Source organism: Montipora capricornis, chromosome 8 (genome assembly GCF_036669925.1).
Source record: "Montipora capricornis isolate CH-2021 chromosome 8, ASM3666992v2, whole genome shotgun sequence".
Taxonomy (NCBI): Eukaryota; Metazoa; Cnidaria; class Anthozoa; order Scleractinia; family Acroporidae; genus Montipora; species Montipora capricornis.
In genome coordinates, this window is record NC_090890.1 from 40783718 (window position 1) to 40811217 (window position 27500).

Here is a 27500-nt window from a genome sequence, read left to right on the forward strand (position 1 = left end):
AGGGTTGTTTCTTGGGTCTTTAAAGTTGTTCCCGTTCATGGTTCTTATTTTCGTATTACTTTGCGACCTCTTTCATTTTTTTTTTTTCATTTTTTTTTCAGATTTTGCGCTTTTCTTGGTATTTTGGGAGGTGTTCCGGGTTTTCTGGGAGGGGTGTTCCGGGTTTTAGGTGGTGTTCCGGAATGTTCCGGTGTTTCGGTGTTCCTAGAAGTACTACATGCCCTAAAAAATTCAAAGACAAACTTTGAAAGGGCAGGGTCATGCTATTTTAGTCAAACTTCGAAACACTCAAAGACGTCTTTACATCAATGAAGACCAAAACATAATGCTGTAGTTTTGTTTCCAATAACCACTGAAGCGCGCTGAAGCTATTCTTTGTTGTTTACGGTCAAGGATAGAGAGGATGGAAATGGATTGAAACTTGAAAAAACTGGCCAATTTTTTCAAGTTTGAAGACGATATCTTCAGAAAGTCGCCAAACATTAAATACGAGCAGCTCTTTGTGATATAAATACATTTACATATCTTCTCAGTGGGTTGTCTGGAATATTGTACGTGTGAGCTAAAGTACTACTTTAGATTTTTTTTACCAAGTTTTGACCTAAAAACAGCAAATTTAGTATGACAGTGCCCCTTTTAAGCTAACAATAATGAAAACTAAAATGGCATCAAACCATACCATGGGTTTTCGATCGTCGATTGAAAATTTACCAACTCTTTTTTGTCAGGTCCAATCAAAAGTAATTAGCTAATTACTTTGGTTTTGCATTACTTCACTCAGTGATTGGTTCAAAGTTCTCGCGCTATTTTGTCAACTAATAAGAAGTGAAACAAAACCAATCGTGGCTTGCGCGTGCACATTTTCCCGCGCTTTGTGTCTGCTACGTGTAATTACTTCGAGTTTTGATTGGTTTACTGGATTGTCTCCGTCCTTTTTGATTGACCAAACAGAATTATCTTGGGTTTGGTTTTACAACACTCGATTGAAACTCGCTCTAATTAAAACAATGGATAGAGCGAGTTTCGATTGAGTGTCGTAAAACCAAAACCAAAGTAATTACTTTGGCTAATCAAAAAGGACGGAGACAATCCAGTAAACCAACGAAAACTCGAAGTAATTACACGAAGGCAACACAAAGCGCGGGAAAATGCGCACGCGCAAGCAACGATTGGTTTTGTTTCACTTCTGATTGGTTGAGAAAATAGCACGAGAACTTTGAACCAACTGAGTGAAGAAATGCAAAACCAAAGCAATTCGCTACTTACTTTCGACACTCAATTGAAAACCGCTCTATCACAATTCTCTATCACTGAAGCGTGATAAAGTCCCAAAACACCCCCTAAAACGTATTGCATTATAGGATGGTTCGTTGGTGCCTATATAAAGTATTTTCCGGCAATGATCATACCATTCTCGTCATCAGAGTCTCGGTTAAGAGAAGAGCTCTGGGGTCGAGATTGTGATCATACCGAAGGAGTTGCGTGAACTCAAAGTTCGCCGCCTTTCCGTTAAGTTAGCTTGTGTGCGCTGAACATGGGTGATTTTCACTGTTTCCTGACATTAACGGTGCTTTTGGTGATCACTGCAACTAGTTTCAAAGCCAGCCAAGCCCAGAAATATGAAGCTACTTGGGAAAGTCTAGACCGTAGGCCCATTCCGTATTGGTATGATGAAGCAAAATTTGGAATTATCATGCATTGGGGACTTTATTCAGTTCCCAGTTTTGGTAGTGAGTGGTTTTGGTATAGCTGGAAGGGCAAAAAATCCCCTGAGTACGTTGCTTTTATGGAAAAGAACTATCCACCTGGATTTTCATACCCAGATTTTGCTCCCATGTTTACTGCTGAGTTTTTCAATCCAGATGAATTTGCTCAACTTGTGTCCAACTCAGGGGCGAGGTAATGGAAGGCGTTGTTTTAGAAATGGTATCTTCCTTTCTAACCTAATTGAGACTTGCTTTAAATCGTAGGCCCTGTTGTGGTGAGTGTTTTTAAATGCCTTACAGGCACACCATCTTACCTATCGATAATTTTCACGTGACTACCTCGTTACGAAAATAAGTATGCCAGTTGTGCTTGAGGAAGCTAGAAATAGTTTCGCTTTTTTCACACAAATAAACGTATTCTGTTCTTAGATATAGTTAGCATATCAAGACGAAACTTGGCTAGGGTATTAAGCACCCATCAGAGGAACATAATTATTTTGTCTGTTTTGAAAAACAGGAATGGTGAAATCTTCGCATGCAGAATTGTTACATAATGTTAGATGTTAAAGAAAAGGAAAGTAACTTAATTTAAGTGTTTAGTCCGCCATTTGCCTTCTCGAAGCATGGTTAGCGCTATCCAGCGTTAAATACCATGGAAACCTATAGCTTTTGATATCTCTAAACCAATGGTTAGCGCTAACCAGCCTTCCAGAAACCGGACTCACTTCAGTATTTAGATTGATGTTAATTTAATTTAATATTTACTAGAATTTATAGATTTGATAGCATAGTTTTTTAGATATTTGAATTCTGTATTTTTTTAATGTTTGAGGGCCACAAGTTCATTAGCTTTTAGCTATGGTATTTAGTGTTACCCTCCATAAATAAAGTGTGTATGTATGTATGTATGTAGTCGTTCTAGCTCTGGAACACTATAAATTGGGCACACTGTAAACTGAAATCGATAAATCAAGTCAAATGAAATGAAATGTTGGTTTTTGAGGAGACAAGAAAACTGGAGTACCCAGGAAAGATCCTCTCGGTGCAGAGTAGAGAACCAACTAACTCAACCCACATTTGATGCTGAGTGTGGGAATCTGACCCGGGCCACATTGGTGGCAGGCAAGTGCTCTTGTCACTGCGACATTCCTGCAGCCTAAGAAATCTACCATAAAATTTAAATTCGAGGGGGTTCGTTTACACATTCAGCATTTATGGCTGTGCAAAGTTTGTCACCGGCTCAATAGACCTCTTTTTAGCTTGTACTGTTTTGTTTTCCCATTTCAGACCCCGTGATGTTACTCTAGAGAAAAGTTTCTTACAAATGTTGTCTTATGCACGTGCATATGTACACATAACTTAAATAATTATGAAATAGCCAAAGGAAAATCCCTTGAGAGCATCGTGTGGTATGAAATGGGAAAACAAAATGTACTTAAGCTAAATAGAGTCCATAGATGCTGTGTACATGGAGCTATAGGCCAAGGGAGATGGACTTAAGTGCAGAAATTTAGTACATTTTCTGAATAGGAGATATCTTTTTATATTCCATCTGTATAGGAACTAAGAGAAAGGTAAGCAAAACCCGGCCAGCCATTTTGATTTCTCAGATGACAGGAGCAGTTTTAAAATTATAGCATGCAATGGCTTATGCGCATGCTGTCAACTGAAAACCCTTTTGAACCTCCTTAAGAGTGTTTGTTCCAGCACCTTTGTATTGGTAATTACATGATTTCAAGTGCAATTTGGAATTAATGAGCATGTGGAATTTTTGTAGAGACCAACAAAATTGCACTGGCCTTTGGTCTTTGAACAATTTACAAGTATGGTTTTATTCTAGATTGTATAAGGGATATTAATAATCATTATAAAGTAGAGCCTGCAGACAAGTGGGACACTGTCTATCAAGAATCTAGATGGACAAGTTCATAGTTCCCAGGGGGGGATGTCTTGTAACTCAGTGGGTCCAGTGGGTGTGCATGTAGGGTTACAGAGGTTTTACATGTAGTTAGAATTCTGCCTCTAGAGGGCTCTGATTTTTCAGTTGTCCTTCCACTTGGTGCCAAGCAACTGGCTCACCATCCTTCTCACGGACACATTACACTGTCCAACGTCAACAATTTCATAACTATCTGTGAGTTTCTTTCATCATTGACCAATCATGATCACAGTGCACTGAATTGCCTGTTTTGTGCAAATTATGAATTACTATGCCTCTCCTACATTGTGTCACCTGAAAATGTCAATTGATCAGAATCAAGGAATTTTTCCAAGTACTGTATACTATCAAAGTAAATGAAAGGAGATTCCACAGCAGCCTCATGGCACACTCCTGCCTAGGAAATATTCTGACCATTTTTAATTCCCAAAGACTGCAATTCTTTTGGTTAGTTCTGATATTAACAACATCTCGTTGGTTTATTCAGAAATATGTTCCTGAAGTCTATTATTGATATAGCTTTTGGCAACCACTCTTGCTTCAAGATAGTACTTTACATGTAGGCTATTTAGAAGAGTGGACTTCCTGGTTTAGAATCAGCTAGAGGCTGTTACCTATGTGCTGACTGAAAGAAGTGTAACCTTTTGGGGACAAAGATGAATTCTTATTCACTTTTATTGGTTCTTGTGTTTTGACTGGGATAACACAGATACTATGTTCTAACCACCAAGCATCATGATGGTTGGACCAACTGGAAATCGAATGTGTCTTGGAATTACAATGCAGTTGATACTGGCCCACATATGGACCTTGTTGGTGAGTACAATGTATAAATACATAATTATTAATCACTCAGGGGGAAACCCCCAGGAGGCAATATATTAATGGGTTAATACATGTGTATAAGCAAATTTTTATGTGCAACAGTTTGACTGAAGCTATTTGAAGCATACTTTATCAGATCAGGGTCAGTTTCCTAGAAAAAGTCTTAAGGATATCCAGTCTTGTTGCCATTCTAGGAAAACTTGCATGAACTTGCCTCAAACTTTGAATGATTGAATTAAGACAAAACTTGTCATGTTGCAGCCAAATATAGAGCATGTTTCCCTCGTGACGTGTCCACGCTTAGATGAAAAGAACGGTACAAGTGCATGGATTGATTTCTTTCACTACCCTGTGCAATGGTCAATCAGATTGCTTTTGAACTTTTCACATACATGTACAAATTATGGAAAAGATAAAAGAAACTTAAGAAGTTTTTCTAATTCTTTTCAAAAGAACACTTGGTTTTGTCATGTAAGATGGTAATTATCATAATTTTTTCTTTTCTTTATTACTTGATAGCGGCTCTTGCCAATTCCTTTCGTGAAAAAACAGATGTTCACTTTGGATTGTACTTTTCACTGTTTGAGTGGTTTCATCCTTTGTACCTAAAGGACCAGGAAAATCAGTATCACACTCAAGAATATGTCAAGGTACATACATGTACAGTGTACATAGAGGAAATTTCAAAAATTGTTTACTTTCACAGGCACAAAATATCATTGTACAGTTTTGATATAACAAACTGGTTACTTTATTAAAATTTGTGTTTGTTTCCAGAGGTGGGGGTGTTTTGTGTCAAAATAGTGTCGATTTATAAATGTAATGATTTGCCCAATGCAAGGCAGGTTGCAAACAGGATTGGTGTTTTTCCTTTGGGCAAGTCATAAACAATATGCGTTTTATTAGAGCATGTACATGTAATGTTTTTGCCTTGTCAAAACACAAAATCCGTAATTTTATGTAGGTTCTTTTAATGTCCCACAGAGTTTACATGTATGAACAAGCATAATTTTTGAGACAGGGCCTAGAGACCACTTTCATAATGGCAACCTCCTTTTTATGTACATTCATTTGTATTTATGTTAATTAGACCTACTGCCCTCATTTTGAAACAAAATTCTTTTGAGATTTTCGTGTCATACATGTAGCAAGGCTAGAAAGGCTCATTAGCATTAAACTTAAGAATATTTTATTTGGCTGCCATTATGAAAGAGATCCAGTCCTTTTCTTACAGGACTCAAAAGTCTAACCATTTGCCGATTTATATTACAAAGGCAATACTTTCTCCTCAGTCATAACCAAGTCCGATAGTGTTGCTTTGTCCAGGGTATGAACCTGTGACAGTGTCAAATCCACCTTTAGTTACCTTAAAGTACCTTAGTTACTGTGCGTGCCATTTATGACATGTCTGCATCTTTAGGCATTTGTTTATGAATCTTATTGTTGTAATGTTGTTGTTTTTTTAACAGGCTATTTCCACACCACAAATTTATGACCTAGTGAAAAAGTACGAGCCAGATGTCCTGTGGACTGATGGAGATTGGGAGGCAAGTTCAGACTACTGGATGAGCAAGGAGTTTCTGGCATGGCTATACAATGACAGGTGTCTTGAGTGTTTGTGTGTGTAAAGCTGGGAGTGAAGTAAATACATGTAACTTAAGGGTGAGTGTAGCCCTGAGATTGACTGTTGTTGAAGATTGGTGTTACAAAATCGATTCCTGAAGTCATGTTACTCTGAAGATGACTTCCACTACATATCCATTGTTGAAACATCATTCACTTCTTTTAGACTATCAAGCTCCATCCAGGTACCGTACTTATTCAGCTATAAGCCGAGCGATTTTTACACAAATCCTCACTCAATTTGGGCCAATTTGAAGCCGTAGAAGGGGCCTCGGCTTATAGCCAAGTATTTTTGATAAAAAGAATTTTCTCAGCAAATTAAAACAGTAACAAATGAACGTGTATTCACTTACAAGCCGAACTAAATTACTTGTAAAATGAAGAGAAGTTGTTGTTGGTGTAATATGGATTTTTATTACTTGGTGGCTCGTAAAGGAGCCGTTCGTGTTGTTGTGTGATCGGGATCGATCTTATTGCTCGTCTTCTTCCTCGCTGTCTGTCTCGAATTCGTCGTCCATTTCCTCGTCTTCACTTTTTTTTTGTTCTGGAATATTCTCGTCGAAGACTGCATCGTCTTCTGTGCCGTCGAGTGCGTTATAGAAGTGCAACAAGTCTTGAACGAACATCTCACCAATCTCCTTGGAAATATCGCGCCAAGCCTGGTTTACCCATCGAAGGAACGAGGAGTCTGGGAACGAGATTGCGCCATCACAGATCGTGTAGATAATCTTGTCACATGACACCATAGCAAACTTGAGACAAAAACGCAAGTGGATTTCTTCTTGTAGCAACATTTTCCAAGCAAAAAAACCGTATGCATTAAAGGGAAAATCTTACCTTGAATTCTTTGCTCGGAAAACCACGCCAAAGGTCGTTGATCGAGCTCGGGATACGCTCACCGATAAGCTCCCCGTTGAGCAGATTTGCCTTATCTTTCCTCCAGAAACGGAACCATCAACTCGCTACAGTTTCTGCTTCGGCGACTATTTTAAGTTTAAAGGCGAGGTTGTAAGGTTTCCAGTCGAATAACTTTTTATAAAACGCTTCGCTTGTACGAAGACACGTTTCGTCACCTCACGATCATGTCGCTTGTTTGTTTCTTATGTTTCGTGTTCATTTGATTCCTTTGAGTATAATTTTTCAGTCAATGTCAATTTGTATTTTAAATTACGAAAATTCCATAGTCGATAATACACATCAAGACCTAAAATGGGTCTCGGCTTATAGCCGAGTATTATGCATTTACAATTCGTGTCAATCAAGTTGATTTTTTCCGTAAGAAGTTTGGGGTCTCGGCTTATAGCCGAGCTCGGCTTGTAGCCGAATAAGTACGGTATAATGTTTATTAAGTTACCCGTAGGTTACCTGTAGGCTATGGGTTGAAGTGGAGGCAATCAACTTAATATCAAGATCATATACTTGATGATAAACCTATTAGTAGCCTGACAAACTGTACAATGAGAACAACATACTTCTGTGCAAAAGTAAATGTTCTAAAATTAATTTTAAAGCACATGGAGCGTGGAGTATTGCTGGAGTGTGAGCGTTTCCCAAAACACGAGATGTTACATAGGGTTAGGGCCGGGGTTAACCCATTGACTCCCAGGGGTTCCCCATTGATAAGTAAAATCGTCTGGCGATAGACAGCTCTTAGACTAGTAAAATACTAAGTCTGGCTGGCTTACGCCAGTTTGGGCGTCAAAGGGTTAAACAGTGTAGCAGCATCTATTGTCACATTGCTGGCACCAGATGAGATTATTTTTTTTTGTGAATAATTTTACTGTCTTGTTATTAATCCATTGACTCCTAAGAGTGCAATATAAGAGATTTTACTCGGTCCAACGCCAGACGATTTTACTCGTCAAAGGGGCGCGGTTCAGAAGTCAGTGGGTTAACAACCTCTACATTCACTCAAAAGCTATGTCCTCATTAAATAAGCAAAGCAAAGAAGATGCACAGTGCTACTGATCTTTAGTGAAATTACTGTACAGCTCTCTCGTTGCATGTAATTAATTGTATTGTTGTTCAAATAAACCGTGTGCATGCGGTTATCAATATTATTTTATTTGTTATTTGACAGCCCTGTTAAGGACACAGTGGTTGTTAATGACCGATGGGGAAATGACTCTCGTCAGCATCATGGAGGTGTATTGACTGTTCCAGATCGCTTCAATCCAAGTAAGTTTGGTTGAAGCGTTATGCCCTTGTGATAATGCCATAAAATTATTAATATCACCCAACTAGTGGACTAATGCAAATCCTCCATTTTGATTAGCTACGCTACTAGAGGAAGTTATTATTAATAATCCTCGAGTAGTGAAAAGCGTGACATTTTCTTTCGTTTTTTTCCCAAATAAATATTTCTTTAACTTGCATTTGCTAACTTTATTATTGCCTTTTCTGTCCGACTAGTTGGGTGATACTAAAACAATAATTTGTCCTTAAGGGCCACGGGTCAATAGCCTATTCGGCTTTGCCTCGTGGGCTATTGACCCATAGCCTTTGCGGGCCACAGGTCTAATTGTTAAATAACATAACCAAAACACCTTGTAACAGTTTGTGCCATCCTTTGTCTTCTTTGAATGTCTCTCGCTTATTAACTTGTCCAGCCTTCTTTCACTTGCGCTGGCAAATTGCTTTACGGGTAGTTCGGGTAAAAAAAATTAATACTCTCTAAGACACGACGTTTTAAGTCTTTTTTTCATAAAGCCGCGCAGAAATTTCAGCATTTCCAGTGGTAGACTGGTCGGTCACTATTGACCCCTGAGGGAATTGATATAATGTAGCACTAAAAGAAATATGACATTTACATGAACTGTTGTTCATGTAATAAATATTGTGCATCATGGTGCATGACTTGGTGACAAAGTTAAGTGTGTTTTACATGAATAGGATGTACTTAAAATTCAATGTTTTAAAATGGTACTATTTAGGGCTTTATGCTTATTAATTCATAAAAAAGAAATGATTGTTTGCAGGGTCCAAAATTAACTTTTTTATATGGGTGCCAACAGGCGACTAGATAAAAATTTTCAGTCGCCAGATGGCAAATTGTGATCGCCAAAAGTTTTCACCTGAAAAGGCATGGGTTGAACTTTTTTATGGATACCAGAAAGCAACAACCATGCGGTCTTGTGTATGTGTAAAGCATTATTTTTCGCTTTTGAAAGCTGACATTTTGGAGAGAAAATATATCCGACCTCAAAAGTAATAAAGAAATCCATCTGCCCTTAGTTTGCTGAAAATCTCAGCCACAGAAACACTAGTCACGTTCTGTTGCACACAAGCTACCATGTTGTTCCCATGCTACGTTCCTGGAACCAGTCCCTTGAATCTCTTTTATATTGAGTCGTTCTTCGCCCGCAATATGTATTTTATGAGAAATCACAAAAAACGTGGCAGCTTTCGACGTTATGGAGGTAGTTAATGGGAAAACATGAAAAACATCGGCAGTATAAAAAGTAAGACACCTGTTGGCAAATGGCTCTGAACTTAATAGCAGGATGCCCACTGGCGCCAGTACTCAATTCTTAGTCGCATTGGTGACCAAGGAAGGCGCAATTTCGGACCCTTGTTTGAAGGATTGAAGTGATCCTCTCACTTATCTGGACAATAATATTTAAGCAAATTATTGTCTCTCATATGACAAGTTCAGGCAGCTTCAACGTGATGAAATGTACCAGAAATTAGCAGTTTCATTTGTCTCGTTTATGAGTCCCTGTTGCAAAATAGGTTTATAATGGAATCAAAAATATTGTTTTCCTGCTCTGGAATCATGATTTTAAAATAAAATATGAATTTTTTTTTCTGTACTCAGAGCGCAATTAAAAACTTACAAGTGGGATATTTCTTTCGGATCCACCAAACTTCGTCTGCCACAATGCAAATTTTGCCACAGAAAGAACACATTCAAACGCCACATCTGGGAGGCAGTTGAGATACGATTGTGTAGGCCCTCTTTGAACAGAGACAATGGCTTCGAATTAGCCAGCATCTATGACACCATCTTAGCTCTCTGGGGACCATTATATAACCCTTCTTAACATTCAAATTTGCATTGTGGCTGGCAAAGTTTGGTGGATCCGAACAAAATATCACACTTTTAAGTTTTTAATTGCACTCTGAGTACAGAAAAAAAAATTCAGGGTTATAATGGGTCAAATCCAGTCTTGTGATTGGTTGAGTTTGATCCAATTTTTCAGTTTCTGTTTATTACATGAACATTTGCCATGATTATTGTCGCAGCAGACATGGTTGGTCAGGGTACAACAAGGGAAAATATTTGTTGAAAGTTTAACTTAAGAGTTCACAGTCATCTTTGTGAAAGGTGCAATAATAGTCTTGTAATATTAAACCCATTCAAATAACTTGCCTGCAGAGGTGTTACAGAAAAAGAAATGGGAAGATGCTACAACTGTTGACATGCATTCTTGGGGATACAGGAGAAATGCCAATATTGAAGACTTCCAAACCACTAATGAACTTGTTACCCTTCTTGCTCAGGCAGTGAGGTGAGAAAAGGAAAGAAAGTTTTATTTTGCATTGCTTTGGAGGCAGGGGCGGATACAGGATTTTAAAAAGGGGGGTGTACAAGGAATGGACCATTAGATATTCTAGGGGAGGGGGCATGCAGAAATCCCCCTCAATGCCAGCTGTCAAGCTGAATGGGGAAAAAAGCTAGCTCACATGCTACTCCAGGAAAAAAGTTGCACAAGACGAAAAAGCTGAATCCAACCCATCCCCCTAAAATACCCAATGGTCCGTCCCTAAAGAGGCAGCATTGGCGTATTTACTGTTACCGTAGTCACATGGCCGGAACCGCAAGATTTTGAACTCAGTTGGAACACGATGAAACAACTTCACAATTGGTGTGTCTTCTTAGATGATGTTTCCTCCAAATTCAATAAGCTAAGAATACCATACTTACAACCTGATTATTGACTGAGTAGGCAAGCTGACATCATTCATCTTGGATGCATTGCCATGTACTTGTCGCACACCTGATTGCGATGGATGCGAACACTGTGGCAATACATCGCATTCACAGCAAAGTATGAAAGCCTTTCGGTAGTCATTGTGCTCCTAAGCCACGTACCGTATTTACCCGTGTATAAGTCAACCTCCCATTTTTGATGGTAAAAAAGGCAATTTCTTAATTTCTTTGTTAAATGTTACTGGGACACTAATCTTGTATTCTTCGATTTCTGGAAATGTGGATACACAAAAAAATCAGGGCCTCAAGCGCTTAATAGTTTTGTGGTTCAGCAGTTGTTGTATATGCGGGCATTTTGTCCTTGAGTTTCGAAAAAATTCTCTGAAAATCGAACATGCAAACCTCAAACTAACCTGTTTCGTTGTTCAACGATAAAGGGCTTTAGAGGATAATCACAACATCACAGAAGCAGGAGTCAATCTTTGAAAATAACTTGCGAACGATGCAAAAATGTGCAAGGTTTAATTGGTCCTTGACTTATAATTTCTCACATGATAAACAAAACAAAACTCATAAACCAAACAATACAAAGTTTGCAAAAGCATTTAATCAGCCAGGTTTGTATAAAGAACTAGACCCTCCGTGAGGGTACACTGGGTTGCCTGTGGTACGTGCAGCCCCGGAACGGGGGGGGGGACTCCCATATGGAACACACAGGGATGCTAGTCGGAAAAGGTAATTAAAAAAAGGTAATTAAAAAACCATATAATAAACTACTTACTAACCGAGCTAGCTCGAGCCGTATTGGGGAATATTGGCCCTGGGTCGTTTTTGTACGGACCTCGCTGCGCTCGGTCCGTACTGCCACGACCTCGGGCCAATATTTCCCTGGCAGTACAGCCCTCGCGCTCGGTTAGTAAGAAGTTATTAAGGGGTCACCCAGAAGTCATACCAGCAGAGGCCCTTTGGCTCACAGGTCCTCACACGTTCGTACGACGAAACAGATCCTTTTCTGAGGTTAAAAACCTGGCTACTGGCCTAACTCTTCTTCCTACTTTCCCAACCGCGAGAAAACCGCGGTAAATCAGCCATCGCCAAAAAATGTTTTTTTTTTCTCAAAAAATATTTAAGTTAGGGGGAAAAAATACATCATTTTAAAGCTAAGAAAATAAGCTTTCCAACAGCATATAACTTATTTACAGAAAACTGAAACATTTTATAAAAGCGAAAGTTGAACGAAAAAATTTAAGAAAAATAACAGTAAAATATGTTTTCTAGGCAAAATTTGGTCATTTTAGCGTTGATTACGAATTTTTGGATGCAAAACTAATATTTTCTGCAATTTATCTGCCTTCTTGGACATAAATTCGACCGAAAACTGATAAGGCACGAATATTTTTAGATTTTTAGGAATAATAGATAACGTGGTTCAATGCGTAATGTGATAATGCGATAAAAGTGTCAAATTTGCGACCCATTGCTAACGGCAACGGAAGCGATCGCATTACGAATAATTAACCTCTGTTGCCAAAAACCACTCAAATAACCGGTCAGTGTAAAACGCAGACTGCAGACTGCAGACTGCAGACCAGGGATAAAATGCAGACTGAGGGTAAAATGCAGACTGCAGACTGCAGACTGTGGGTTAATAAAATAATAATGAAAAAAGAGTTATAAGAGTGTTAGTAGCCGTTTGTACTTTCACACTGAAACCCCAACACACCCATCGCTTTGGTTGCCCCACCGCATGTTTTATCGAACTCTGTAAGAATTGAAGCTGTTTGAATCCTTGTTGTTGTTTGAAAAAGGACAGTTTCGTTAAGTGAGTTGCTTTTAGGCAAAGAAGTCACCACCCGGTAATGCATATGCGCAAGATACCGGGTTTTTGTAAGTTTCTTTTTCTGTCAAGTGTGATAAAGTCTGACAATGAAATGGGCGAAGTCAAAACAAAGATCACAATCGCCCAACTCTTGTTTATGCAAAGTCAAAATTTACTCTCCAAGACGTGTACGACGTTATTTATCACCAGGTAATTCCATCATTTTGGAAATAGCAGCTACTTTATTATTCATCTGCGTCACAAGTTTTCACTGATTTTGGGCCTCATTTTGTTGAAACTCAAGCACGCTTCCAACAGGCCTGTGAACCCTTCCTGCTTACAGAGCAATACTAAAAAACTTCTCCCATATCACATTTGAACCTTAAGCTCGAAAATTCAATACAGAACATGATATTATAATTCACAAAGGCAGAAAATACCACAGAATCCTTTTCCAGCGAAAATTTTATTGAAAGAAACAACATATTTGCTCTTAGAGGCGAAAACCTCTTCCTATTTGATTGCGTGCGTGAAGACAAGAAACTCAATTGTGTCAAATTACCATGTACTTCAGGTAAATACTGCTCACTTTGATTTCGTCTCGACGGGCGATAGATTGTTGTCGAAGTCCAGTACTCGTCGCTTTTGAGATTCATGCCTAGTTTATCCAACTGACTTTCCATTATTGAGCTCCATAAGGGTATATTTTGTTTAAGGATCCACTAAAACGCCATTCGCGTTGCATGACTTTCGACGCCATTGCAGACTAAGTTGATGATTCTACTGTGTCCACCAGAGAAATCTACGCAGTTCCACTACCCTCTCGATCCTAAGAAAATACGCGCAGAAGGCTCTATACACAAAGACACCACTTACCAGGGGAGTGACAGGCAAGACTTTCACCGACACGGAAAAAAAAAAAAAAAAGAAAACAAACAAACTAAACGAAGACCTCGACTGGGTTTGCCTTATAAGGCAACCCAGTAATAAAAAACAATCATTACCAACCAGCATTTTCACGCAACACGAGTGACACTGCTTGCACGCAAACACGAGGTATTGCGCCAGGGTACTAGGCTGTTGAACGATTGCGTTTGTTTGAAGAAACAGAAATGCCTTTTAGAGCTTTCTGCCTTTGAAAAACAAAAATTACCAGTGTCTGTTTCATATTTGTGGTTGTGAGTATCTTCAACATTTAGATTTGGACAAATCCTTTTTCATTTCAACTGGAATTGCTTACATTCATTTTGAAGTCTTTTGTTGGCTTTGTCCACTGCGTTCGTTATGCCCAAGACAATATTATTATGTTAATTTTGAATAAAGTACTTAGCTGGAACTTGGCTCAAAATCTTTGACCTGTGTATAAGTCGAGGGCGATTTTTGGAGCTTCTTTTGAGGCCATAAAAGGTCGACTTATACACGGGTAAATACAGTATGTACCCTTCTTACACAGGAGAACGATGGCTCCGCTTCCGTGCTGCCTATTGGCAGTATAGCTAGAATCTTGAGCAGCTCCCGGACATTAGGGAAAAACAAGTTATCAGCATGTTTTGACAAAAGGCATCATACAGAGACATTGTCTAACGCCTGCTGCTCACAATAACTTTTCCAACGGCAGAGTTCACTTTCAAAGGCTGATGAGATCGGCAGCAAGTGTTCCCACTTCCCTTGCAGTACCTTCGCAAGTTCTGCTGTTCTCTCAGATGACTTGGTAACGATTACTGTAGGAATAAGAGCACAAAGCTCGTAGTGTGCCTGCTTTTCCTTGCTGAATCGGCATTCCAGTTCTGAGCAGATGACGTCCAGGAAAGGTATTGCCACTGCCCGCTTCCAGTAATCTGCGACTGACTCTCCCGGTTCTCCTGGTTCTGCTGCCCACTGCACACACATGGACGTTCTTTGGTAGATTGTACAAGCTCAGAAAGATTCAATACTTTCTGGTACATGCGCAAAAACCACACATCGATTTCATTGCGAATGAACTTTTCTTGCTCTATATTATTTCATTTGACTTTTAACAAAGAGATGGAAACAGATTTGTTTCTATTTCACTGTTAATCGCATTTTTGTTATTTTTACTCTAAAAAAGGGGTGGAAATCCACCCAATCCCCCCCCCCCCCCCCCCTGTATCCGCCCCTTGGAGGGTGGGGTATTGTGACAAGGGTGCTGGATTCTCTGGGTCAGTTGTTGAAGGTCTTGCTCTACCACCATGTTGTTTCTGTGGAGATAGCTCTTCCCTTGCTTGCTGTGTGATGGACAAGTGTTGTACAGTTATGTATTTTTCTTTGTAAAATAATAATAATTTTCTTGTTTCAAACTATTGACACACAAAGATACGATCAGGCTATAAGACCCCTTGTGGCTTATATTAGCACCCACCCATGCACGAGGCAGAGGTACATTTGGCAGTAGACGAATTTTTGCAGCATTTTTCTTATACCCAGCTACTTGTGGTTTTCTTGATGTTTAGTTGTGGTGGAAACTTGCTTCTCAATATTGGGCCAACCAAGGAAGGCATCATAGTCCCAGTATTCCAAGAGCGACTTCTTGAAATGGGCAAGTGGCTGAAGATAAATGGGGAGGCAATCTACTCATCACGGCCTTGGAGAGCACAGAAAGATTCTGTGGCTCCTAATGTTTGGTGAGTGTGTACAGTCTCTCTTTTTTAAGAAATTAACTTGCAGCAGTTTTTGAAACAGCAGTGGTGATTTTTCCATACCCAATTCAATAATTCTGTATTATTTTAAGTTTTATGTAATTGGATCTCCAGCCAACTGGAAGAAGATAGAGTTTTCTCATACTTTTTTAAAACTTTGGCAATAATTATGCAAGACCTTCCAAGTCAATAAGAGGATTGTGATACACGAGTTATTGAGCATTATTTTTTACATCCAGACGAAGCACAATTTAACTTTCATAAGGGAGTGATAATTTTGGCGTAAGGACACAGTCATTCATCTTACGAAAGCTTTAAAAATTACTGAACATACTTGTAATTCTTTGAGTTGTTAAAGGTGGCTGTAGGAGGTTTGATCTTTGGGTGGGCAATTGACCATTTTTTCCTTTGACTTGTTGATCTTGACATATATATAACACATACATACGTTTATTTCACATCCCCATGGGGTTTTTCAGTGAAATATATGACAAGATAAAAAGAAGACAACACAGTAGAAAATTAGGGCCATATTTAACTAAAATTTAAGAAATCAGAAACCTAAATCAAATTATTAATACAAACTGATAATTTAACTATTTCAGTATTCTTATCTGTTAAGTTCAGCTTGCTGTTCATAAGGGAGTCTTTTCCTCATCATAGTCTTGTGGTGAGCTAAAACATGAACAAAAAAAATCATTTGTTTTGTCTTGGGATACTAGTTGCTTGACGACGGCAAAAGGACAACTGAAAAATCAGCATCCTAGCATCCGTAATGCCAATAGGTTCAAACTTTCGCTCAGTGGTGGTACTATTCAAAGTGAGAGTCCTAGGTTTGGATTATGCCTAGAACTCTGATTTTTTATTAAATTTGTTCTTTCACAAATCGCCAAGAAACTACATGTACAGCTGTAGTTTCCCATCCTTCCCATGGGCCTTTACACCTTAAATATTCATTAATAATTATTTTGCCATTTTAATTTTTCAGGTATACAACAACGTTTACAAAACCAGAATTTGTAGCCTATGCAATTGTTGTTGGCGAGTTTCCAACCAATGATACAATAGTGTTAGGAGAACCCATTACAAGTGAGAAAACTATAGTCACAATGCTTGGAGTTGAAAAAGAGTTTGAATGGAGTGCTGCTTCTGTCAAAGGAGGCATTAAAATCAACATTCCACCATCTCTCCAGCTCCCTTCCCCTTACGGCTGGGTTTTCAAACTGGAAAATGCCCGGTAATACCATTTTAAAGTTGGGATCATGGATACTAGGTCAAATTCAAGGGATTTCTTAATGTAGACAGCATTTTGCATATTTTAAGAAATAGTATAGCCAACACCCAAGGGCTTACTACTCTTTAACCGGGAAGTTTGTTAAGGTGAAGGAACAGCTAATATAAGTAGGTCCTTGTACCATAATTTAGCTCATTTAACTGCCTAATGAACTCAGTTTATACAGGTTATACAGGTTTTATACAGGTTCTTGCCTATCATTATCGCACGTGATTATTCCATTCAAAATCATTTGAAAGGATTAAATCTTACAAGTTGTTAGATGATACTACTGCAATAGGTATGGCACACATGCATTGTACACTAAATATTCATTCTAAATCTATGAAAAGGTGCGGTTGTAGTAATAAAAGAAAAACGAAATCCTACAATTTTGTCTCTTATTTTTGTAACAATGAAAGGGCTCCAAGCAAACAATCCAAAGCGTTCCCTGGGTTTTTTTGGTTCTTTCGCAATTTAGTGGCGACTTGAGACCCATTCCGCATGTCAAAAGTATGTGAAAAAAAGGCGGTCACGGGTGAATGAAGAAATGCAATATTTTCTATTTAAATTTGGAATTCATCTTGCTATGACGGGGAGGCCACGTCACTTCAAGATGACCCTGGGAACGAAAGTGACCGTTATATGCCGCCCGAGAAGTTTGGCGGCTTTTTGTGTAAGTTACATATTTCAGTGACAGCGTATTTATGGAACAAGACGCCCTGTAAGGGTTTACTTGAAACACCATTCGGCAAAAGAGGAGAGACACCTTTTGTGAGGGTTAATACCATGCTGATTGCTCATTGTCGCTGTCGATGCGATCAGTTGCACGAATTCAAACTGGTTTGAATTCGTGCAACTGATCGCAGCGACAAAATTCTGCCGCAGCGACAATGATTTTCACAAAATTACATCCCCGCGACGTGTCCAAGCGACTTATCGCCTAGTGTCCCGGCCTTTAAGCTTTAAAAGCTCGGCTGGTATTTTTTACAGGTCACAGGTCATTGTTTTACCAATACAGAAAGTATCCTAAACATTCATAAAAGCTAACCTTAGGCCTTAAAAACTGCTTTCAGAGACCTACCTCCTTCCCTGTACGACAGTACAGTGCGGGAAAGAAATGTTGGCCCCTAGACCATATGAGACTGATCCCACTCCTACACACAGCTCCAGATCGCCCTTGTCAATTTAGCGTGAAATTTCGATCGATTTGATTCGTCCAAAAAGTCATTGCATCTCTCAGATGGTATGCACTGGAGTCGCGGATTCCACAGTGTACGCACAAGCCCTGTCGCTTTCAGAAATCAAGTTTACGTTTCATAGAATCAAGTTTGCGTTTCGAAGAATCAAGTTTACGTTTCAAGCAATCAAGTTTGTGTTTCAAAGAATCAAGTTTGCGTTTGCGGAATTTAAGATTGCGTTACGAAGAATCAAATTTTGCCCAAATTTGAATGAGCTAGATCAAGTAGACTTTCACATACCGGACAAAAATGGCGGAGGACAAAAAAACCATTGTTATGAGGAGCAGGGATGGCGCAGTGGTGATGCTCTCTGCCCCGAACACCAGTCCCTCGGAGAGCCTGCTCGCACGCTACAGTGGTGTGGGCACTCGCCTCAAACCAATTTGGCCCGGGCTCGATTCCCAGATCCGGCGGCATATGTGGGCTGAGTTTGTTGGTTTTCTTCTCTGCTCCGAGAGGTTTTCTCCGGGTCTGACTCCGGTTTTCCCCTCTCCTCAAAAACCAATATGGTTTGAAATGAATTAATTTGATTTGATTTGATTTGATTTATGCACGACCCCACAAGCTATTTAGCCTTAAAAACAAGGTCGTGTAAAAATAAAGTTAAAGAATTTGTAAAAGGTCTATTCCGATTAGGCCTTACTAATTAGAAATTTTTACGTTCGCTTTCTTCTTTTGTTCTGTGGACGTTAATTGTTTCGGATTCGGTATATGAAAGACCAGCCGCTAGGCCGTACGCGGTGACGGTACGGAACACCTTTTTTTCCCAACAAAATAAAAAAAATCAAAAAAATATTATAAGTTTATTGCCTATTTTTTGCATTTTGAAATAATTTCCGTCGGGTGCCTCTGAACAAACAGCTAAAATCAAACAAGTTTCCTTGATTTTACAAAACGCAAATGAAACAGTTCTGTGCTCAGTTACCAGGCCTTTGAATAAAACCGAGGCTGGTGTTGACCATGCTTTTTATGTAAATTCTGCTGTTGTAATGCTACTGAGTTTCTGTTTACAAAAGAAAAGCAGCTTGTATCAATTAAGCAAGGTCAACTCCAGCCTCATTTTTATTCAAAGGTAACAGAAAGGAAAGGAAAGGAACTTTATTTAATAGACCTTTTTGCAGATACGGCGGCCATTTTGATTTCTATTGTTTCAAATAGTTATTATGGGATGCCCAGGGGGCAAATACATATTAATTTGCCCCCTGGTCATCCCATAATGTCTTTCGAAACAATAGAAATCCGTATCTGCAAAAAGGTCTATTGTCTAGTCGTTCTAATTGGGGACACTGTAAACTGAAATTAACAGATAATTACGGACGGTGCCTACTAATTCAAAGGTATTTTTGCGCGGTTTACTGAATATGCGGGAAGAGCAGATCCAAAAAGAAAATTGGGGGTAACCGCGCATTTTTCGAAAATAATTAATCAACAATATTTGTAAAAAGCTTTAAAATACAAGGCAATGTATGGTGTTCTTTTCCAAATTGAAGCTTAATTATCTCTGAAAAATGCGAGATTACCCCCAATTTTCTTTTTGGATACCAAGATCACTTGCTAAGTTCTGCTTTCTCCCCATAGTTTTGAACCGCGCAACCTGTATAAATAAGCACCAACAATAAGAAATCTGAGTATCCCGAGATGCGCAGAACGTATGCGCAATAACAATAGTAGGCCCCGCCCTTAACGCAAATCAAGTCAAAGCAAATGTAGGCAGGATTTTTTCAGGAGAGGGGAAATCCGAAGTACCCGGAGAAAAACCTCTCGGTGAGTAGAGAACCAATTGAAGTTAACCCAATGGCCCTGAGTCTGTGAATCAAACCCGGGCCATATTGGTGGGAGGCGAGTGCTTTCACCACTGGCATCCCTGCACCCACACTCTGGTATCTGAGTATCTTTTTGGACTTTTGACTTTTTTAAAAGTTATTATTATTTTTCGGGTCGCGCTGTGGCTGCGCATGCGTTAGATTTCTCTGTCTCGTACAAGGCCATTCTCGTCACCAGAGCCTCGGTTCGACCCAAGGCTCTGGGAAACTCTGTGTAGGAGAACATTCGCCGTAGGGTTCTTACAGCCAAAAATTGGCTATTTGAACCTTACGGCGCCTGCTCACTCCTCGTGCTAACACTCGGAATGCACCAATTAGAGACGCTTTTGATTGTTCTTCACAAAATTCTATGAGAAGACACTTTGTTTCGGGGTTCCCCTCGGTCAAGAGAAGAGCTCTGAGGTCGAGATTGGTAGAAGGCTAGTCTCCTACGCAGTCGTTCTTTGGTTGGTGATGCAGCGCGTGAGGGGAGGAGCGTTGCGTGACCACACAAAAAAGGCTGCATAGGAGACTAGTAAAAGGCGGCCTAAGTGGAATTCGAACCCTGTATCTCTTTCTTCAGAGACAATTGTGATGATCACTAACCCACGGAAGACTACGTGACCAGTAATGGGGGAAATATGTATTGAAGAATTGTTTGCGCGACCAAAAACGAGTTTTTGGGTTATCGTATGAGTCTGTGACAAACATCGTAGTTTTATAATTCTCCAGTATTGTTAAGAAAAAGTATTAAATATTTTTAATTATCATCTTAGAGACTTGCAAAGCATCTGTTTTCTGGTTTTAATTGGAATCAATGCCGTTAACAGCAGTTTTAAATGTAAACAAATATCCACGATAGCACTTAAAATCTTGAGTCACTCTGGAATATGGACCGGGACTTCGGACTAGGGAATTGAAACTCTATATTCACCAAGATATTGTAACATGAAAAACCCACTGAAATCCTGTGAAGGCGAATAAAAATCCTTGGAACAAAGTGTAGGCTACCTGTTGCCTCTTGTTTTGACAGGCCGCTTTGACAAGTACTGAAGAGGATTGTATGTGATGTAAGCCAGCACAAATCGTCCTGGCCGTCATTGACCCAGCGTGAGACGTTTCACCTTCGCTTATACAACGTCGTAGTGGATGCCGAAAATAAGGTGCTCTGTCTGTACTTCGTGTTAGCTTTCGGTGCGAGGAAATGCTGTAGTTCAGACAGGGAAATATTTCTCTCAAAGAAAATGCCATTACCCATGAGACTAGGCCGACCTCATGAGGTACGTTGATATACTTTAATTCTGTCCTCGTGTTTCTTCTTTCTTTACTCATGATGAAGAGCGTTAAGGAAACACTTCGTGGCGGTCTCAGTGATCATGAAAAAATATGCATGTTATGCAAGCTGTGCTTTCCGAAACTTTAACTCTACAGGAATACCCTTTCTGTTTTTTGTAGAACCCAGCAGAACCAATGCAGGTTGATATATCACCTGAGAGTAACCACGCTTCAAATGAAGACGACTTCACCATCGAGTCCTCAACTTTGGTAAGCAAAATTTAATAACGTTATCATACTAGCCTAACCAAGTTTCTGTTCGACAAATAATTGGTCTGTTTTATTTAATTTAGATCATCATTCGATGCATTTTTCTCTTCCTTTTCCTTGGCCAAGAGCCCACCAAGTGACCTGCAGCTGCAAATAAGGGTCGGTACATTTCGCTGACCCCCAGTCCATGGACTACCCAAAAATACTATTTTGAATGAGTACTGTTGATCTATGTGTAAGCAGCATCTCAAATAGTGCTTACTTAAGCCTCAACACCCATTTCAAACAGCATTGTTCAACAGTATTTAAGTCTAAGCACCCATTTTAAAAAGGTTAGCTTTCGATTATTGTTGTGATGGCCGATTACTTCATGTAAGCCAACCTAAGAACCTTTTTAAAATGGGTGCTTGGACTTAAATACTGTTGAACAAGGCTGTTTAAAATGGGTGTTGAGGCTTAAGTAAGCACTATTTGAGATGCTGCTTACACATAGATCAACAGTACTCATTCAAAATAGTATTTTTAGGGTAGTCCATTTAGGTAGTCCATGGACTGGGGGTCAGTGAAATGTAGCAACCCTGCAAATAACCAATCTCGTTCCCAGAGTCTGCTTTTCTTTTGGTTAGCACCAAGACTATGAACATAGGGATGCCCTTTTTATTTCCCTTTCAAGACGTCTTTTGTAACTTAGGCTTTTGCATCTTGAATAAACTATGTATGTATGTACATACATGTATGTATGTAAGAACGCAGCCTCTGGCGACTTCCAAAGCAGGAAGTCCGCAAATCGTGGACTTCCCACTCGTCTACACATGCTCTGAAATTTGAAACAACAGGGGTTGTCAACAGTTTAATACAAAAATGGACTCTGGGGACAAGATTGGCGAATGACTGCCTACAAATAATGGTCTGCTCATGCGTAACACTGCCCATCTGTGTTTTGCTGCAAATAATATTCTGCTCGTGCGTTATTGATACCACACTCTTGTGTGAGCATTGCAGTTTGCTTTCCTGAGCTTTCAGAGAGTGATTTAATTGTTGGAGATTGTGAAAAACAAACTCAGTCATTGAATGATAAAACAATAGTTATCATTGAACTCGATGTTTGCAAAATATCGTGATTTGTCAGTGTCTCGCAGATAAATTATTTGTCAACACCGATCTGATCTGCTTGCCGCTGACTTGATCATTATTTTTTGCTCAACCTTGTGCAATAATTGTTAATTATTTGAAAAAAAGAAACATGGTTAAAATAGTATTTATTTTCTCATTCTGATTCCCTCATTACTTGGTTTTTATTAGAAGACAGTACAAATGTGACAACTCTTAAATATTGTCCGGAGTCATTCCATTCTAACCCCACTAAGGATGGATGAAATACCCACTATTTTTTGGAATTTTGGTGGCTCACAACCTCTGGTGGGTAGAGAGAAATGGAATGACCCAAGTGTTGCATCATTTGTACTATTGTTTTTTTTTCTAATTTTTCTTTGGTTGGTTCAGGAACTTGGTGAGCTTTGTGCTTAAAGTTAGTTTTGACTGAAATAATTATTTCTTTCCTTCACAGGATCTTGATGTCTATGCCTCTAATTACACGGGTCTAACAAAGCTTAACAGGTTGTTGTTTGTTGCACGGCACTGTCCATCATTAGAAATTGATGCCTTGAGGTAAACAAGTGGTACAAACAATATTAAACTTTATTAACTACATTTAAGGTCCTGAGATTTTGTGACCCATCATTGCACACACAAAATTACATAGTTATTTACTATTCACAGCAATGAAATTCTGTTGTTTGTAGAAAGCAAACTGTAACATTTCTTTCTCAGGATAGCTTTGAGTTATGTAAAGCAGACATTTAATGTCCAGTTGTACCAAGAGATTGTGAAAAGAATGGCTGAAGCCTGGTTAGTTCCTTTGAGATAACTTTGCCACATAATTGTTGAGTAAAAGGAAAAAGATAAAATACAATTTCAAATGGTAATATCATTCTTGCTTGATTGTGGAGATCATTTTCTCATGATGTCATGGCAGCCTCACATTAATTGGTGTAAATGTACCTGAATGATGAAATAGCAGCTCAAGTGTGTGTATCTAATCAATTGTCAGAGAATTATTTCATAAACTCATAGTCAATAAGGGCAGCACCTTAAGTAAAAATGGTCTGTAGAGTACTTTGTACATGTAAAGTAGTTATTAATAATTTAAAAGTAGCCAGGTTATGTACATGTACATGTAGCAGGGTAGAAGGACCATGAGCAGTCATGACAGCCACATAACATTCATGCCAAGTCAACAATGATTTGAATTGCTTTTTCTCTCTGGTTTTTAAAACTTTTTTTTTTTTTTTTTTCATGAAACCATTTTGTATTGTTAGCATTCACAGTGAAGTGGAACCACCCCTTATTGATACCAATTGGATGGAAACCACAAGTAAAAAGGCAGCCCTCAAGGTACTTAAAATAATTATTCTCAACAACTTCGTCCAATGCTGTCTGCATGGAACTAGTACAAAAGGGTCTTGGCAAACTGCCAGTCATGCAATTCTTGCATTGAAGTCTAAGCACTCGTTTCAAATAGCGCTGATAAACAGTATTTAAGTCCAAGCACCCATTTTAAAACAGTTAGCTTTCAGTAATTGCATGTCTCGCATGTTGACTCTCATGTTGGCTTGCATGGCTTGTTGGCTCGCATATTGTACAACCTCATACTAATACTAAACACTGACCCCCAGTCAGGTGGCCCCCTGCTGACCCCCACTGATCCCCTCACTGACCCCCTTACTTACCCCCCCCCCCCCCCCCCTCTAAAATTAACAAGAAATAAAAATTAAGAAATCCACAGTGGCTGACTTGAAGTAACGAAGAAATTACACTCACCTTTAATTAAATTTCAGAGATGGCAGAAGAGGGTCAGCCTTAATTACATGAGATGAAAATCAATTTCTTTTCTGATAGGGAGATGCCTTGAAATCTTTTAAACCATAAAATTTATTGCCCACTTTTAGGAGGAAAAAGACCAATATGTCTTTTAAAATTTAATTACACTGTAGAGTTTTAGTAAATTTAGACTGATTTTCTAGAAGCACTCAACTTTACAGTACAGGAGGCTTAATGAATGGAATATTTACCCAGGATAACCTTCAGTACAAAGTACTGTTATCAACAGTATCCTGCAAACGTACAGTACCGCTCAAAGATAAGCGAACCATCAAACGCGTTGACAACGCGTTGGGAACGAAGAGCCAACGCGTTTGAAGAAAAAAAAAACGCGTTTGCGAACGAGTTTTTTTTCAACGCGTTTGTCCTTTGTTATTCAAGTTTGGCACCTTTGCATTGTGTTACAAGTTGGTATGTAAATTACGGCCACAAAGCGACTGCAATTTTAGCGATGGAAAGTGAACAAGTGTGATCAACTGACTATCAATCAATGGAAAGTTGGAAAAGAAATCTTCAGGAACGAAAAAAGATGCGCTTGTTTAATCGGCTAGAAGAAATCCGCGTTATTGATTTGTTTCTCCGAATTTCTTGTATCAGATAACACGAACACGCGCTTGATCGCGATCGCTGCACTAGCAAAATTATACTTCTACTGCCCCAAAAACTAAACACAATAAAATAATCTTAGAGCATTGGGTTTTTTTTATATAATGTTTCAATGAGAACACATATTAAGCGAAACTGCATCACGACCTTGATATAACATGCAGCTGCATATGCATCACGCAACAGATTCACGGACATTATAAAACTCTCAAATAACAATCGATCAACGATCGATATTCAGTCCAGACGAAAATTGTTTCTATGTGTTTTTCAGTAAGCTTTGATGGCTAGTTCGCCGCGTTGTTTCCTTTCAAACTGTCTTTCACTTGACCAGAGCGGTACTGACTACAGAGAGTAATCAGTCGAATATTTGCACATCTTTATATAGCCGCCTTATCTATTTTGAAATTTCGGTTTCTTATTTTTTGTTGACCTTTTGTGAAGTGGTGAATTAATTTTGTCTTCCAGAGATTATTACAAAGTTTCATGCTTTTATCAGAAAAGGGAGCAAAATAATAATACGTGCCGTCTGCGCTTGGGGTGAAAAGGTTGCGTGACAACGAATGAATTATTTATTCTTTTCCGCCCCGCGCACATTTACGTAAACAGCCTTTGCAATGAAGTCCATTTTAACAGAGCTTTTATTGGAGATCATTCTTACATCATCAAATGAAGAAATAGAACTATGAAGTTATTATCGATTAATAATCAGGGAACCTTAGCAATTTCGTCTTTTTAGCGGCGAAACTAAAAAGTCTTTTGAGCTTGTCGCATCGAATTTTCTCATCTCCGTGTTGAAACAGCGCAATGTGTAATTCGTTCGTGTATATCTAAAATGATTTTACTTTTGAAGCAAACTACCACTCCAAATGTCAACAAATTCATTGTCCCCGGTGCTTTTGGTTCATGTTGTTAAAAGCTTCAAGACAGTTGAAAAGCCATTCACATAATTTCGGCTGGCATTCTCGTGTTTACAATTGGATTGCTTGCCGGCGCGTTATATCATGGATTTTCATTACGCTTGTCATAGAATCATTTTTGGTCGCTTCAAATTTTATTTTGTAATTTCAGTTTACATGACACGGCTGTGGGACGTGAAAAAATCCGAAAACACAAACCTTTTTGTTTTTATGAGGCCGCAACGCGAACTTTGTATAGCCAGACGAGACTGTGTTTTATTTTGTGACATTACTTTTCGAACGCATCATTGAACCTTTTGTGATGCAAATACTTCGGAAAGTTAATGACTTTGGTCAACGCGTTTGCGTTTGCGTTAAAAAAAAACGCAAACGCGTTGAAAGCCAAACGCAAACGCGTTGAAGACTAGTTTGAAACGCGTTTGATGGTTCACTTATCTTTAAGCGGTACTGTACAGTAACATCAGGTGCATATACATGTATGCTTCAGAGAAAACATGTCACTTCTTTCGCAAAAAAAAGAAAACATTATGTTTCCTCTACCTATAAACGATTTTGTGTAATTTCCAGTACACTGAAAGGGTATCATTGTATGATAGTATCAAGTTACTTTTGGTGACAGGTTGTCTTTAGTTCAAACTGTATCTGTAATGTGTTTTGCATCTCATTTTTCCCGTACAGCTTGAAAAGCTTGATACAGATCTGAAAAACTACAAGAGTAATTCTATAAAGGAAAGCATCAGGTTTGGGAACTAAATAGAAGATTACTTTAGTTAGAAGAGAACCTAAGTATATTTCATGTTCATGAAATTGTACATTACATACATGTATTAAGAATGATAAAAGTACCCTTAAAAATTATCTTCATGGATATTGTAATTACAAAAAGTTATAAAATGCTCAAATGCCATTTTCAAAAATACATCAAAACCAGCAATAGATGCAGAATGATGTATACTTGCCTAGATGTAACCTGTGTTGATTCTTCTGAGAGATTTCTCAGCTTATTGAGCATGCATTCAAGCACAGGTTAATGGAATCCCCACTGCAGTGTACATGAATGCAAGGGTACTTTTTAACTACACAGGACTGTATGTGCATTGTGCACGTGTTAGCTTGTGTTCTTATGCTATGCTCAGTATATACATCTTTAATGAAACAACTGTACAACAGCACTTAGATTTGGCAATGTGAATCATGCTTTGCTGCCATTTTTGCTTGTACACTTGACAGACGTGGACATGATGATCTGGGGGACCACTACTTTGAGTGTGGTGACCTTAAGTGAGTAACTAATGCAGTTTTTAGCCTTTTTTTTCTTTTACCAAAAATATTAGTATTAATTTTTGTCTAAATGAAATTAAGTTTTGACTTATCAAGAGGTTAGGGTTAGCCCTAACCTCTCGTGTGTTTGATGCTACCTTTGTAAATATTACTAACTCTTCACTTCACCAAGTTCAATGTGATCCAATTTTGGTAAAATAAATAAATGTTTGTTGTTGTTGTTCATAATGTTAGGGTTAGGGTTAGTTTAACCCTAAAACCAATCAATCCGTAAGGGAGGTCACGGGTTCGAACTCCAGCTGGACCAACACTGATGGTCTTTAAATAACTGAGGAGAAAGTACTGCCTTTGTAACTACAGTACATCTGCAAATGGTTAGACTTTCTAGTC

The 27500-nt window shown here is 38.8% G+C and overlaps 2 protein-coding genes and 1 pseudogene across 2 annotated transcripts in view; 2 read left to right on the top strand and 1 right to left on the bottom strand.

Annotated features, from left to right (window-relative positions):
- Positions 1-1395: 1395 nt before the first annotated feature.
- On the top strand, positions 1396-17164 carry LOC138059043 (alpha-L-fucosidase-like). The gene is made up of 8 exons (XM_068904552.1): positions 1396-1899; positions 4355-4461; positions 4990-5120; positions 5940-6073; positions 8174-8271; positions 10472-10604; positions 15317-15487; positions 16491-17164. Exons 1-8 carry the CDS (start codon positions 1535-1537, stop codon positions 16741-16743), a joined length of 1392 nt encoding a protein of 463 aa, XP_068760653.1. The 5' UTR covers positions 1396-1534; the 3' UTR covers positions 16744-17164.
- LOC138059704 (uncharacterized) lies at positions 14120-15229 on the bottom strand (annotated as a pseudogene).
- A 3777-nt stretch (positions 17165-20941) lies between the features above and the next one.
- LOC138059045 (COP9 signalosome complex subunit 1-like) overlaps positions 20942-27500 on the top strand; it is a 16081-nt gene continuing 9522 nt past the window's right edge. The window contains exons 1-7 of the mRNA XM_068904554.1: positions 20942-21098; positions 21274-21363; positions 22931-23031; positions 23194-23271; positions 23742-23817; positions 26508-26569; positions 27060-27110. Coding sequence (XP_068760655.1) covers positions 21063-21098; positions 21274-21363; positions 22931-23031; positions 23194-23271; positions 23742-23817; positions 26508-26569; positions 27060-27110 — 494 coding nt within the window. The 5' untranslated portion in view covers positions 20942-21062. The remainder of the gene's footprint in view (positions 21099-21273; positions 21364-22930; positions 23032-23193; positions 23272-23741; positions 23818-26507; positions 26570-27059; positions 27111-27500) is intronic.

Coding starts and splice junctions, on each gene's coding strand:
- LOC138059043 (XM_068904552.1), top strand. CDS start 1,535: ATGGGTGATTTTCACTGTTTCCTGACATTAACGGTGCTTTTGGTGATC. Junction 1,900..4,354: donor GTGTCCAACTCAGGGGCGAG/GTAATGGAAGGC, acceptor GGGATAACACAG/ATACTATGTTCTAACCACCA. Junction 4,462..4,989: donor CCCACATATGGACCTTGTTG/GTGAGTACAATG, acceptor ATTACTTGATAG/CGGCTCTTGCCAATTCCTTT.